Below are 14,307 nucleotides of genomic sequence, written 5' to 3' on the forward strand. Positions count from 1 at the left end.
CATATTTTCTGTTGCAGAGTCGCCATACAATCTAATTAACAAGATTGGATTTCTTCGATATATGGAGCAACTGGAATTGGATCAGGGGGGGTCGATAGTAAAATCTCATACATAGTGACCTTTACTACTGTGGTGGTGTGACAAAATATGGAAAAAAAACTTTTACTACCCAGGGTAGTAAAATACCAAAATAGGTGGTATTTATGTGTCAATTTTTAAAAAGCGTTTACTTAGTAAAACTGGTAAAATTTGCTAATTTTAGCTATTTTTGTAAGTTTTTTTAATTTTTTGGATAACTTTTCCGAAAAAATCTAAAAAATTTTATGATCTAAAAAAAAATTTCTGTAAGAAAGTTGTTTGCTGCAAACAAAAAATCTCGAAACATTAATTTTTGCAGTAAGTGAAAAATGTATCACAAAAATAATGATTTTTTAGTCCGAAAAGCAACCAAAAAATAGGTGGTCTATGTCAAATTGTCTCAAAAAATGGGAAACTTAGCATTTAGAATATCCTATGCAGAGCTTGGGAAGCTCGGATGTTTTTAATATCCTGGGTGGAAAATTTGTGAAAAGGAGGCTGATATAATTTAAGCAATGACAGAATAAGGACAAAAAACTTTTTCTCAAAATCAATAAGCGCGGAGGGGGGGGGGTTGTAGTATGAATGTCCTGGGTGGAAAATTTTTGAAAAATTAATTAGCGGCGGCAGCATGTAGGCTTTCTTGTTCATCTCTAAGAGCTAGGAAGTCCGATAGCTGATAGCCGATCAGCTATCGGACTTCCTAGCTCTTAGAGATGAACAAGAAAGCCTACATGGCCTTAAGGCCCAGCAGTGTTAGTAGTGTCAACACATTTACTGTTGCAGAGTCGCCATATAACCTAGAGTGAATTTTTTCGATATATAGAGCAACTCAAACCGACCAAGCAATTAATAAAAAGTAATTAGGTGCTTAAATAGTTCTTTTGACAAAAGTATTTCTTATATTTTAGATTGACCATATTACTCATATGTGGTTTTTTTTCTTACGCATGTGCACAAAAGTAAGTCAGTTAATTCGGTTTTTAGCCTGGACTCGCAGGCACGACGCAACGGGTACGGCAGGTACGGCGGCCGCCGTACCAGATTTTCACAAAAATACCCGAAGTTTTCCTCTTCGTCGGTCAAATCGCTATAAAATCGCTTAAATTTCCTCATTCGCCGTACCAGATATAAAAAGCTTCCGTCGTGCCTGACTCGTCAATTGATAATTGCATGCACAGGCCCGGAAGTCAAATCTCTTCGATCAGTTGCGTTTTAAAGGCCCATTCCGCTGACTGAGCGCTGGGCCAAAAATATACATTTGAAAAAACCCTTATTTACTGCCGCACTGGCTCTTGCTTTTACTTTCTTTTACTGTGTACCACGATTTTATTCGAGCTGTGATACTCACGGTACTTGCATAGTAGGGAAAATCGAATTTGCGTCAAAACACTTGAAAGCTTCTATTTATCAAAAATCAAAGTCAAAGTGGAACGAGATTAAAAATCCTGTTTTTTAGTGAGACGCATACTACGTTGTTATCCGCTGAAATAGAAAGAATAGGTCAAAACCGCTAGCGGCGAATATTAAAACGCTGAATCTTTTCTTATTCTTGATGCGCTTGGTACGGCTTTCCATCCAAGATCCTGGATGATTGCCATTCTTACGCGCTGAGTGAAAATTCGGAATGTGTTTTAACAGCATTCTATGTACTCTTTGGTGCCAAATAAACGCTCCCCGCTTGTTAATTTTTCGAAAATTTTTCGGCACCTAAGAGTAATATTCATCGGCTGTGATACTCACGGTAGATTTGTTTTAATCTGGTGTGATAGCTTTATTTTTTTCTAACAATCGCTTTATATACAGGAGGCAAAAACATCCCAAGGCTCTATTAAAAACGCAACTATTCCCAACTAATCCCAACTATTTTTCAACACTTCAAAATATTGGAAGCTCTTTGGTGTCGTTACACGCTTTTTTATAAGAATATAGTTTACTTTTGGATGAGGGTCAAGTATTCTTAAGAGAGTGATAACGTTTGCTTATCCATCAATTTTAATTTACAAGCTTTTTGATATTGAATTGAGGCGGATGTGGAGCAAGATTGGTCAGAAAAGAAAAAAGAAAAACATTTTTTGCTTAAGCATAATATAACAATAAGAAAACACCGTCCTGGTATGGAACATGTGTCTAATATGAAACGGGAACACTTATTTGAAAATAAAACCTTTACGGTGGGTTTTGACTATATATCAGACACATATTTTATATCGGGACAGTGTCAGTGTATACATATCAGTGTCGATTCAATGTAAAAAGCTTGAAAATTAAAATTGACGAGTAGGCAAACGCTATCACTCTTATTTAAAAACATAATTGAAATTTTCGCGGTTCACAGCTTAAAATTCTAAATCGAAATTTTCATCCATTAATAAGGTATTTTTGCGGACCTACCTCAGGGTACCCCGGTGGAGGTTCTATAAATTAACCCATGTCCGTTCGTTCGTTCGTCCGTCTGTTACCAGCTTTTCTCAGGATTGCCTCATTAGTTTTTTATGATTTTTTGCACAATGATGCAAAATGGCAATGCCCAAAACGTGACGGAGCCCGATTTTTGAGAAAAAAATTATTTGCGCAAATTTGGGCCAAAAACTACCTAAAAATAGGGTTTTTTTGGACTTTGTGCAAAATCCTGTCATTACTTTTTTCTGATTTTTTGTACAAAGATGGAGGGCAAGATTCTCTAAAGAATGGCTGAATTGGTTTTCTCCCGGAAAATTCTTAATAGCCTTAAAAAACGGATTTTCGTATTTTGGGGAAATTCCCTTCAACCAAATAAGAAAATATAGCTTTTCTAAATGTTGACTCGTTATTTTTTTCTGATTTTTTGCACAATGATGCAAAATGGCAATGCCTAAAATATGTCGGAGCCCGATTTTCGAAAAAAAAAATATTTGGGCAAATTTGGGCCAAAAACTGCCTAAAAATAGGGTTTTTTGGGCCTGAATGGTTTAAGTGATTTTCGTATTTGGGGAAAATATATTATTCAACACACAAGCTTTATTTTTCCATTCTGAATTTTTGTACAATTATTGTCACTTTTTTCTTATTTTCATATGATGTTAATCATTAGGTAGGTCCATTCAGGATGTTGCTTGTTTCTTTTAAAACGACATATTGATCATAGGTTTGTAAATAATTCTTATCTTTTTCATGGGTTTTATACATATTATACACACTCACACGTTATACAACATAAAAAACAAGTACTTTTGATAAAAACACAAGAGAATTTGAAAAGCTTCTTTGAAAGGTTTACATATTCCTGAAAAATGCAAAATTTCACGAATTTGCTTAGCCTGGAAATCCAAGCGTTAAACTTTGTTCACAATCTAAATTTATGATGTTTTTGCTGCTGGTTTAACGCGTCTGCAGGGAGATTTTCCCTGCAATGCAGGTTCAATGGTGTCTAATTGGCCAGATTTTCAGCGTATTACTTAGCAGTATTTCACTAGCGAGCACCTCACTAAAAACGGGATTTTTCATCTCGTTTCTTAGTGAGTTCCACTTTGACGATTTTCGAAAAATAGAAGCCTTTCAAGTGTTTTGACGCAAATTCGATTATTTTACTACTGCAGGAGCTTCGAAAGTTAAAAGTGACGTCAAAAAATCGAATGTTTAGAGCCCGAAAACCTGGGCTCAAAACATTCGAAAAAGTCGCAAAGTGGAATAGACGTTAATTGCGTAAAAAAACGCGGGTGACGTCTAGTATAGGCTATACTTTCGCGCGCTTTTTTATAATTTCGATGCACACGCATAATTTATGGAAAAAGCTGACTCGGCAGAGTAAGGTATTTTTTATTTTTTTTCTAAAATTATGAGCTTGGATTCCCAGGCTAGAATTTGCTCAATGCGAAAATTTCTTCCCCTAAAACAAGTAATGAGCACTACATAAAATATCAAAGTTAATTGATTCTGTAAATAAATCTCATCGTTTTTATGGGTTCATATATACAAGTAAAAGAACATAAAATAAAGCACTACATAAAATATCAAAGTTAATTGACTCTGTAAATAAATTTCATCGTTTTTATGGGTTATATACAGTAAAAGAACATAAAATAAAGCACTTTATAAAATATCAAGGTTACTTGATTCTGTAAATAAATCTCTTTAGGAGTTCATAATATATGCAGTATATGCAAATCACGACGAAATAGTGCAAAGAGTGACGATTATTTGATTAGTTGATTAGTTTAAATCATTTGATTGTGCACACGATGGACAGTACCTAAAAGTAAAAGGATTGATATTAGAAAAAGTACCTTCAACGGGCAAAGAGCAATAAAAATTAAATCGAAAGCTTGAATCACGAAACAGTTTAAAGCCTTTTCATTCTCGATTACAATAGAAGTAGCTTTAATCATTTGATAATTTCTAAGGAAAAAAAAAACATTTCAAATAAAAAAATAAAAAAGTTACCATTTCTTCCTTGTTTTTGGTGCATCATCAGGATCCATATTGATACATGCGAAATGAAACCATTTGTCTCCCGGGCACTGGAAATAGGATAAAGAAATATAATTAAAGTTGGCAACTGAACCTAAGGAATTCCATTTTAGAAAATACTGTAAAATACTATGCCCCAAGAAAGCCCCAAAGAAGCCTCAAGCTTGCTCAAGCCATGCCTCTTAAAAAAAAACAAGGAAATTTACATACTTTAGATCCTGAACATTCAATCATTCCATCCGATGTTTTCTGTAAAAAGAATACAAAATTTATACTTAGTAGCTCCCCCAACGTTTTATCATTATCATAACGCTCCTCAAGAATAAATCTATAAATTTGATTGAAAAAAAAAATTTCAAAATCAATTCAAGTATTTAAAGGCATCAAGAATATTATTAAGTAGTTCGTTATATAAATCAGAATAATTTTCGACAATAACCGTCTTAAAACATTTCACGTGGAGTCAATTGTGCAAATCAGCCAAAAACACAACGACTGTAAAGTTTGAGAATTTCTAACATAAAAACTGATTTACCTCATTACACTCTTTAATACAGAACCTCGATTCTGGAAGAAAAATGTAAAGAAAATCGTATTACAGGATACTTCAATTGTACAAGGTTACGTCCATTACCTTAGTTTAGTCAAACTATAATCTCAGAGAGGATCCTATTAAAGGATATTATTCAACTTTTTCACTTATATCACTTGCCAATACAACATTTTCAAAGAATAACAAGTGATACTTTTATGGATCTACCTGGTTATCAAAACTAATCAATGAGAACATAATAACAAAGTAATTGGTACTGTGCTTATAAAGAAACATCAAATTTGGGCAATTTTTCTATAAAAACACGTCTAGCAACAAAAATTTCATTAGGGTTCTGGATTCTGGGTTCTGGTTCTGCAATACCGACTCACTTTTCACCGACGCAAAAAAGGTTAATACCGACACACCGACAAACTGGTACGCCCCCATGAATGTCAGCAAATGAAAAGATTCTAATCAGATTGCAAACGCTGCGGTCTTATTTCCACATAATTTAGGTACTGATTTAGTAGAAGTAAACTGACATCAAAGTATTGTCGAGAATTACAAACCTTTATTCTTGATCGACAGTGGTTTCTTTCGTTTTGATTTTGAGCTGTCAGCATTTAAGAACGACTGATGATTTTCTTTTGATTCGTCAAATGCTGAAACTGATATTGAAACAATAGTATATATAAATTGAGAAATATTGTAAATATAAGTAAAATAATATTCTAAGATTGGCAGAGAGAGAGAGAGAGAGAGAGGTTTCATTTTAATTTCATGTTATCGTATATAAAGATTTCTATAACTTACCAGAAAGTTTTTAATTTTCGGTGCTATCTGATCTCACTACATTGGCAGCATTTAGGAACGACTGATGTTTTTCTGTAGATTCGTCAAGCGGTGCAACTGATTCGAAAATAACAATTATATGAATCGAGAAATATTGATATTGTGCCCAGTTTCAGGCAATCAATACAGACAAAATAGGAGTTTTTATCCAAACAAGTAAAAAGCTATACTAAAATTAACGAAGAGGTTTCACTATGATTTTCTGTTACCCCCCCCCCCGAGGTTTTTCAAGACAATCTTACCACTAGGAAATACGCCAATCATTTTTGAATGCAAAAATGGCCTTTCAATTTTCTGTTCGTTGCAATCTGATTTCAACACGTTGGCAGCATTTGGGAATGACTGATGTTCTTCTGTAGATTCGTCAAGTGGTGAAACTGATTCGAAAATAACAATTATATGAATCGAGATATATTGATATTAAGCCAAGCTTCAGGCAATCAGTAAAATACATAAAAGCAAGGACTTTTGTCCAAAACGAAGCAAGTAAAATAATATTTTAAGATTAGCAGAGAGAGAGAGAGGTTTCATTTTAATTTCATGTTATCGTATATAAAGATTTCTATAACTTACCAGAAAGTTTTTCATTTTCGGTGCTATCTGATCTCACTACATTGGCAGCATTTAGGAACGACTGATGTTTTTCTGTAGATTCGTCAAGCGGTGAAACTGATTCGAAAATAAAAATTATATGAATCGAGATATATTGGTATTAAGCCCAGTTTCAGGCAATCAGTAAAATACAAACAAACAGAATGCAAAATGGACCTACCTAATAGTAAATATAGAATGGAAATAGAAAATAAAAACGCAAAGGGACTGAAAAAAAATTGATGATATGGTCCAGCATTGCTATATATGATGTTTTGTGTGAAAAAAAAAACAAAGAAATATTAGGAAATTCAGCGATTTCCGGGATTTTCCGCCGGAATTTTTGTTTCGAGAATCGGGCTCCGTCACTTTTTGGGAATCAGAAAAAACTAATGGGCCAATCCCGAGAAAAGCTGGTAACAAACGAACGAACACACGAACATCGGTTAATTTAAAGGACCTCCGAGGTAGGTCCAAAAAGCAAGTTCGTTCTAAACAAAGTAAGTAAAATGGGTAAAATGAGGTTTATAGAGAGGAGGGATTCAATTATAATTCCATGTTACCATTGGTACACTAAAGACAATCTTACCACGATGCGATTCCTCAACGATGAAATGTTCACTGTCAACATCCTCATGCTCGGTATTATGCTTGGTATCATGTTCGCTATCAACCCTTCATCATCCTCGCCATCGTCATCGTTAACAATTTTTCGTTTTACGCGTAAATATCCCTAAAGTATGAAATTTAACAATCAATTTCTTTAGTCAAGGACTAAAAAAATATTACCCATCTTTTTTATCACTCCTTCTCGAATGACTCATTTCGAAATTGAGAATATATCGCAGGAATTTAAATATATCTCACCTGCTTAAACCAATAACCATCCTTTGGTGGCAGTTTTGAGCAATAATTTCGAGCAGCGGGTGAGAGCATTATCTAAAATCGAAATTAAAATTAACTAGGAATTAAAAAACAACAAAAAATTATAATGGTTTTTTAATGGTTTTTTAATGGTTTTCAGTATGGCATACTGTGTAGGTGTTCTACTTCACGTGCCTTTTTATTTACTTGGCAAAACATCGAAAATTCCAGAAACAAAATTGCTAAAGGGTATACCTCATTTTTACTGTCACTTTTATCGTCCACAGTAGTTGTTCCTGAATATAAAAGAAAAACAATAACTACTTTTTAATAAGTTCGTTAGTATGCCAAATTCTAACAAATAAAAAAACGTTTTTCTTTCTCACGCCTTGAAGCCGATCATCGGGTGTATGCTTTCATTCAAAGTAAAAAAAAAATCAGTCTAAATAAAAAAAATATATATAAAAGCACCTTTAATATTTTCTTTCATTATGTTTTTTATCTTTGTCAATTTGTTAACGATTTTGTCAGTCAATTCCAAATGTTGCATTGTTTCAGCCATACTTAATGGTTCATCCGCAAGATAATCACCTTTACAAGATAAAAAGTCTTTAAAAAAAATGTTGACAGGAAGTTGTCCATAAATTTCAACTGGTATTATACTGTAATGTGAATTGATAAAACTGGTTGCCATCACCTATGGATTGTCGCCTTTTTTAAACTTTTTTTATCGAAAGGTAGAGTAAATCAACTAATGTAGGTTTGAGATTGAAAATAAAAACAAAACAAAAAAATTTACTTTAAAAAGTTAACTTCAGTCACTTACCAGTTTTTAACCGATCAAGAAAACCTTCAGAAAAACGATTCAAAGGGATAGTAGGGGCCACTATGTCGCGAAAAAGCTTCCCGTGTGCAGCAGCTTGTGCAAAGGGATTTTATGATTGAATATTGTTCCTTGAATGTAGAAGATCAAAATTTGAGAGGTGGGGCCGGGTGTGACCACCGGTTGCTATGGAAACTGACGTCATTGGTTACTATGGCAACCAAAATAAAAGGTCGTCAAAATTGAAAATTTTTTGTTTCATTCGAAAGAGCATGAAATACTGATAAAGAAAAAGGTCACAACCTATATCTGAAAATGAATATATCAGGAGATATAAAGGAAATAAGGCAAAATGACGTCATAAAACGATGACGTCATCGAAAAATAAAAATTTGCCAAAATTCAAAAAATTTTGGTTTTTTGGAAAGAATACCTTCCAGTGAACAAAAAATATTATTACGAAAAAGTCTGAAAATCCTTTTTAAGAAGTCTATGAGCAAAAATTGATATTTTTAAATTTTGCCTGTAATGTGCTTGGGCAAGCTCCAACCTTCGACAGGCAAAAAATGAAATTGTCAATTTTGACCAATATACTTTTTTTAACGAATTTTCAAACGTTTTCGTAATAATACTTTATGTTCACTGGAGGGTCTTCTTTTCAAAAAAACAAAAATTTTCGAAATTTGGCAAATTTTGATTTTTCGATGACGTCATCGTTTTATGACGTCATTTTGCCTTATTTCCTTTATATCTCCTAATATATTCATTTTCAGATATAGGTTGTGACCTTTTTCTTCATCAGTTTTTCATGCTCTTTCGAATGAAACAAAAATTTTTCAATTTTGACGACTTTTTATTTTGGTTGCCATAGTAACCAATGACGTCAGTTTCCATGGCAACGAGTAGTCACACCCGGCCCCACCTCTCAAATTTTGATCTTCTACATTCAAGGAACAATATTCAATCATAAAATCTCTTTGCACAAGCTGCTGCACACGGGAAGACATAGTGGCCTCTACTAGACTTTGTGACCTAAACAATTTGAAAAGAAAAGCTATTATCAATCTCAACATATATTTTTCAATAACCAATATTTCTTGTCGACTATCTGCTTAATATCAAAATGTGAAAAAGCATTCGAGAGAAAGTGTATTTATCTGTTGTTATTTTAAGTCCATTTCAGAAGACACATCTTTGGCTTTACAGTAAATACCTTAAGGGCTCTGATCATAGTCAGAACATCGATTATGTGATTTGAAGATAAAACTTTTGCTTTAGGCACCCTATCCAGGCTACATGCACCCTGATACTTATAACAAAAAACTACTTTTACAAATTGTTTGTTAATTCATTTTAATAAATCCGCGAAATTTAATTCCGCGAAACACGAATATTTTCAGGATTAAAATAACTACCCCAAAATTCGTATTCTGAGGGCAAAATAGGCCATTTTGTGAAACAAAAAATTCTCCCAAACGCGAAATTAAATTCCCGCGAAACTTCCGAATTTTAAGCTGTGAACCGCGAAATTAAATTCCGCGAAAATTTCCCTTAAGGTATTCAGAGATTCAGCTGTAAGGGTAAAGATGTATTTCAAAATCAAAGTACCTTTTAAAGGATCGTTATCTTTTCTCGAACCCATTTTTTCTTCATTCTCGGAAAAATAAATGGGTTGACTCCAAGCGGAGGTAGAAATCTCTTCCAATTCTTTTTGTAGAAGCTATAAGTCGAAAGAAGAACGTGCCTTGAAAATTAAAATCAGATTAGAAAATATAGATTAAATTGAAAATTTCTCTTTAAAGTCATAATTAATATAACGAGAATAAAACAACAAAATTGGTTGAAACATACATAAATAAATGTACGGATAAACACCTATTAAAAATGTCATACTGTTTTATATTGCTTTTTAAGCGTCAAACTAAACTTACTTCTTTACTTAGGTCAACAAACTCCTCGCTCACAACAGTTTGCTTTATTGCTAATACATCAACCTTCTCCCCATTTTTCAATCCCACTTTGGTATTCCAACAGAGCCACGACGTAAGCTTAAAATAAATCAGTAATTAAATACAAAAAAAATTATATCAAACTGAGACACATTTTGTAAGCAAACGATCAAAAGCAGGGATAACACTAAAAATAATTGTTAAAGAAGCAAGCCATTTTTAATAGCCCAAAAACTAAAAATAACTAAAACTTACAGGTACACTGGCCTTATTCAAGATATTTCTCTCCAGCGTTAGAAAGACGGAAATATCCTCTACATGGCAGTTGTTTTGCAATAGTAAAGTGATTTCTTCTTCGAGATCACAGTGAATTCCAATAGTTCTTAAGTACTGAAAAATTTAAAAAAGTTTATTTTCAAATAGCAAAGAAAGTTATCCTTCTGAAGGCCCAAACGCTAAATTTGCGCACCTTCTCGTTTCTCTCTGCTATTTAGTTAACTTAATCATTAACAGGCTGAAATTGAAGTAAAACAGAAAGGAAGTCACAAGTAATCTTGTTTTTCATAATTTGGAATTATTCATAGATTTTATCCCCGATTTTATCTAATCCTATTTCTCCTATGACACTTACCAACATCTTGGTATAAATCAGCAACCCAAAAGCAGCCTGCCATCTTGGTTGTCTTGTTGGCAAAGCTGACTTGACGACTTCGGTGATTTTGTCTATCTGTGCCATGGTGTTCAACCAACGGTCACGATATATCATCACCCATGACAATAGAAAACCCTAATAATAAATGATGGTGATATATAAAAATTTTGTTGTAGATATTTCCAGATGTATTATAAGTCTGTTCACGATTGATGTGTATACCTTTTTGTTACTTTTTTAAAATAATTTACTCAAAAAGAGTTGGTACTGCTGAAAAGATGCGATAATACAAGGGGGAAAGTAGTTAGTACAAGACACTATGCATAATACATGTTTTTTTTATAAGCATAACGCTTAGAAACATATGGAGGCTCAGATTTGCAGATTTCCTAAGCATAACATAAGCAAATATGCCAGCCTGATATACTTTTAAAGTCATCAATTTTTTATATTCCAACACACATTTAAGTATGATAATACAAATACACTTCAAAAAGGTTTGGAAGTTGTGAAGTAAAAAAGAAGACATTCCATTGCTTTTAAAATCTGCACGCTGTATCTGCACGCTGTTGTCGAATCGAATAGTTTATAAAATTTAAGAAATTTCTGAGATTCTACAAAAACTTGGCTTGGTGAATTACAAGTTAAGCATATAAGCATATACCACATTGCAAAAAAAACCACTTCATAAGCAATAAGGTAATTTTAAAAGGTAACTTCATTTGTTGAAATTAGTAGTATCGTACCTTATGCTCTTCGATCAAGACTTTTATTTCCTTTATTATTCTTTCGTTCTCTTCTGTCAATGCGTCTCTTTTATAGTCAAAACGCAATGTTCTTCCATCCAAGCTGTAAAGGAAAGAGCAAACAAACATAATATTCTGTGTCGCATTTTTTCGAAATCTCTTTCAGAGCTCAGAGTCCTTTTTCAGAAGAAGGAATTTCAGCCAATAGCCAATTCCATTTATATAATATTACAAGAAATAATATCAGAAAAGTTTCCTTTATTACATTTGAAGTTCACAATTAGAGTAAGATATTACTTAGTATTATAAACTTCTGTTATTAGTCACGAACAAAAGTTCTGCAGGGGAAACAATATTTTGGGTTTCCCAAGAGGTCGAGTATTGTACCAAAAAAAGGTTATTTCTCTATTCTTTAAAAAGATTCGATCTACGAAAATCATCCGGATTTCTAAACGTGGCCTACCGTTCAGGTTCCTCATTGTTTGATGAGATGGTTATTGCGCAACATTTACTGTGCATTGTACCCATGTTCTTTGACCCCTGTGTGTTTCCTTCGTGTATTTGAAGAAGGTTTTCGGCCTGGCTTGGTGTCATTGTTGAATCATTTATTGTGATGATCACGGAAGCCTTCCCACATATTTCTTGCAATGCTCGACTATGAATATAAGACAATTTTAATCTTAATGTAGAGCAAATAGGTGGTACGGATTTCAGGTTTAAACACTTCAAACTCTTGTATCATTGATATTTCTGAATACAATCTTTACCTTGATATGCCAGATTGGACGGAATTGCCACCACCAAGTACAAGGCTGCTCTTCTTCCACTGGTCTCCTCCTTGGCCATAGAAAAGAATCTTTTGTGTCAACGATTTTCCAATGTTTTTTTCTTTTCCAAACAACAAGGTGATATGAGAGCTTTCATCTATAAAGTTAATTTTTAAAATTAAATAAGTTCTCTTTAGTGGTGGACATGTATAAGGTTCTAATAAAGAAAAAACACTTCTACACATCTTCCATCTTTGTGACGACAATTCAAAAGACAAATCTTTCAATACAAAAACATTCTTATAAAACAAATGAATGCACGAATCTGCACGAACAAGGTTAATTTATGGGAACATTTTACTGAACGGTTAGGTCTCATAAACAGGGAAGTTTTTCATGGAATCTTGAGTGAATTACTGATTATGGGAAGTGAAGAAAGAAAATATTGAAATATCATATACCCAATTCAGTGTCAATGGTAGACATCAATAACCTTGATAAACCAAATGATTTCATATCAACAGCATTGTCTTCATTGCATTGAAATGCATTAAGTTTTAATATCAAGCTAAAATTCAAGAAGTACTTCATTATAAAATACATCAATAAAAAACAAGTTTAACTTATATCTCGAGGAAGAAAGCATTTAAAAGAGTATTAAAAACATAACTAAGCAGGCCTTAGGTAAATTGTGGGTATAAAAGCTGCAATAATTCAAAATACCTTTTATTAATTTTTTTACATATTGACTTTTCAAGTAAACATGGCTCCAAAGTTAGCTCCAGATCTTGGAGGTCACTGTCGTGTGTTGACAACATGAAAACCTTTGTATCTTCGTTTAAGATCTTTCTATTTTTAATTTGAAGCTGTAAGAGAGTAACAAGTATCATATATTTTAATAGGCTATCAGAGTGTCTTTTAAACATTAAACCATTAAAATACAAGAAATTGATAACAAGCTATTCAACAAGGCGATAGGTAACAAAATTTATTAAAATATGGACCAAACCAGGCTCTGATCCAAGTCAAATATTCTAATTAGCACACAACAGGGTGTAAAGTTTATGCTTCTATTACGCTTTGAAAATACACTCAGCGTAGAGTGCTCTAAAACATCATTCTAGAGGTTGTTCCCCATATTATTAGTGTAATCATAATTACCTCGGGACTTAAGTACCAAACTTTATCATCTAGACTGTAGCCTATTGTTGTTGGAACTTTCACATTCCTTGGTTCCGTAATGTTTCTCACAAGCCAGTCTTTCAGATTTGAAATCACTTTGTTCACATTTGGAATATCTCCATTCACAAGGATTTCATGTCGTGTAGCACTGCTCAAACTATTTCGTAGCTTATCTAAACTGTTGAACGCTGTCCTTGAAAGAAGGATGTTTCTATAAAAAAAACATTTCAAACATTAATATTTTGTAATAACATTCGAAAAATTGAGCAGACCATTCGAAGGAATTATGATCTATGATCTAGAATAGATTATAATTTCTTTGAGAGTCCCTAGAAACCAGAATGCATTGCATTTATCTAAATGCGATATCGTCTATTGTTAGGAAACTTAGCTATCATTCTTCAATATTCAAAAAACAACTGACAGTGTAAGAATTTGTTTCATTTTTGTCAAGTGAAAAAAAATGCAATAAACAGTCGTTTCTATATCAGCCCTCTGAAAAAATAAAACTTGTTCTCTTTATTTAGGTGGTTCAAGTTTCAGTTTATTTAATTTTCAACTTACTTTGAAATCATTTGCATTTCCCTATTTTTAAATCTGCAGGAACACAAGTATCCAACTGTTACATCCTCTTTCACCAAATACCCCACTATATTAATAATGCCATCCAGTAAATATCTTTTTTTCTTTTTATATATACACTGTATTTGGTCATTCTCAATTATAAAATTTTCACTCATCTAAAAAAAACAAAAAGAAGTGATACTTTTAGAGACCTACCTGGTTAATGTACAAAAAATCAAACATCACCTGACAAAA

General features: G+C 33.1%; 2 protein-coding genes across 4 annotated transcripts in view; both read right to left on the reverse strand.

The window, feature by feature from the left end:
• LOC136806412 (uncharacterized) overlaps positions 1–14,307 on the reverse strand; it is a 54,900-nt gene that overhangs the window by 23,318 nt on the left and 17,275 nt on the right. The gene's annotated exons all lie outside the window — the stretch shown is intronic.
• LOC136806411 (uncharacterized) lies at positions 5,063–14,224 on the reverse strand. Of its 3 annotated transcripts, none has more exons than XM_067062978.1 (19): positions 14,053–14,224; positions 13,468–13,699; positions 13,030–13,172; positions 12,768–12,874; positions 12,307–12,463; positions 12,003–12,194; positions 11,540–11,642; positions 10,773–10,928; positions 10,397–10,531; positions 10,124–10,240; positions 9,801–9,912; positions 7,841–7,960; positions 7,625–7,665; positions 7,373–7,444; positions 7,095–7,238; positions 6,157–6,291; positions 5,876–5,971; positions 5,632–5,730; positions 5,063–5,094 (listed from the first exon to the last, which is right to left on the reverse strand). In XM_067062978.1, the coding sequence occupies exons 1-16, from the start codon at positions 14,067–14,069 to the stop codon at positions 6,229–6,231; spliced, it is 1,911 nt and encodes a 636-aa protein (XP_066919079.1). In that variant the 5' UTR covers positions 14,070–14,224; the 3' UTR covers positions 5,063–5,094; positions 5,632–5,730; positions 5,876–5,971; positions 6,157–6,228. The 3 variants fall into 3 exon arrangements, with proteins under 3 accessions (XP_066919079.1, XP_066919080.1, XP_066919081.1); XM_067062979.1 differs by lacking the exon at positions 6,157–6,291 and adding an exon at positions 6,488–6,583; XM_067062980.1 differs by lacking the exons at positions 5,063–5,094; positions 5,632–5,730; positions 5,876–5,971 and adding an exon at positions 6,488–6,583 and having other exon boundaries at positions 6,163–6,291.

Source organism: Clytia hemisphaerica, unplaced genomic scaffold, assembly GCF_902728285.1.
Source record: "Clytia hemisphaerica strain Z4C2 unplaced genomic scaffold, Clytia hemisphaerica genome assembly, whole genome shotgun sequence".
In the NCBI taxonomy this organism is placed as follows: Eukaryota; Metazoa; Cnidaria; class Hydrozoa; order Leptothecata; family Clytiidae; genus Clytia; species Clytia hemisphaerica.

Coding starts and splice junctions, on each gene's coding strand:
- LOC136806411 (XM_067062978.1), bottom strand. Junction 12,195..12,306: donor GTCCAATCTGGCATATCAAG/GTAAAGATTGTA, acceptor TTATATTCATAG/TCGAGCATTGCAAGAAATAT. Junction 7,445..7,624: donor AAAGTGACAGTAAAAATGAG/GTATACCCTTTA, acceptor TTTCGATTTTAG/ATAATGCTCTCACCCGCTGC.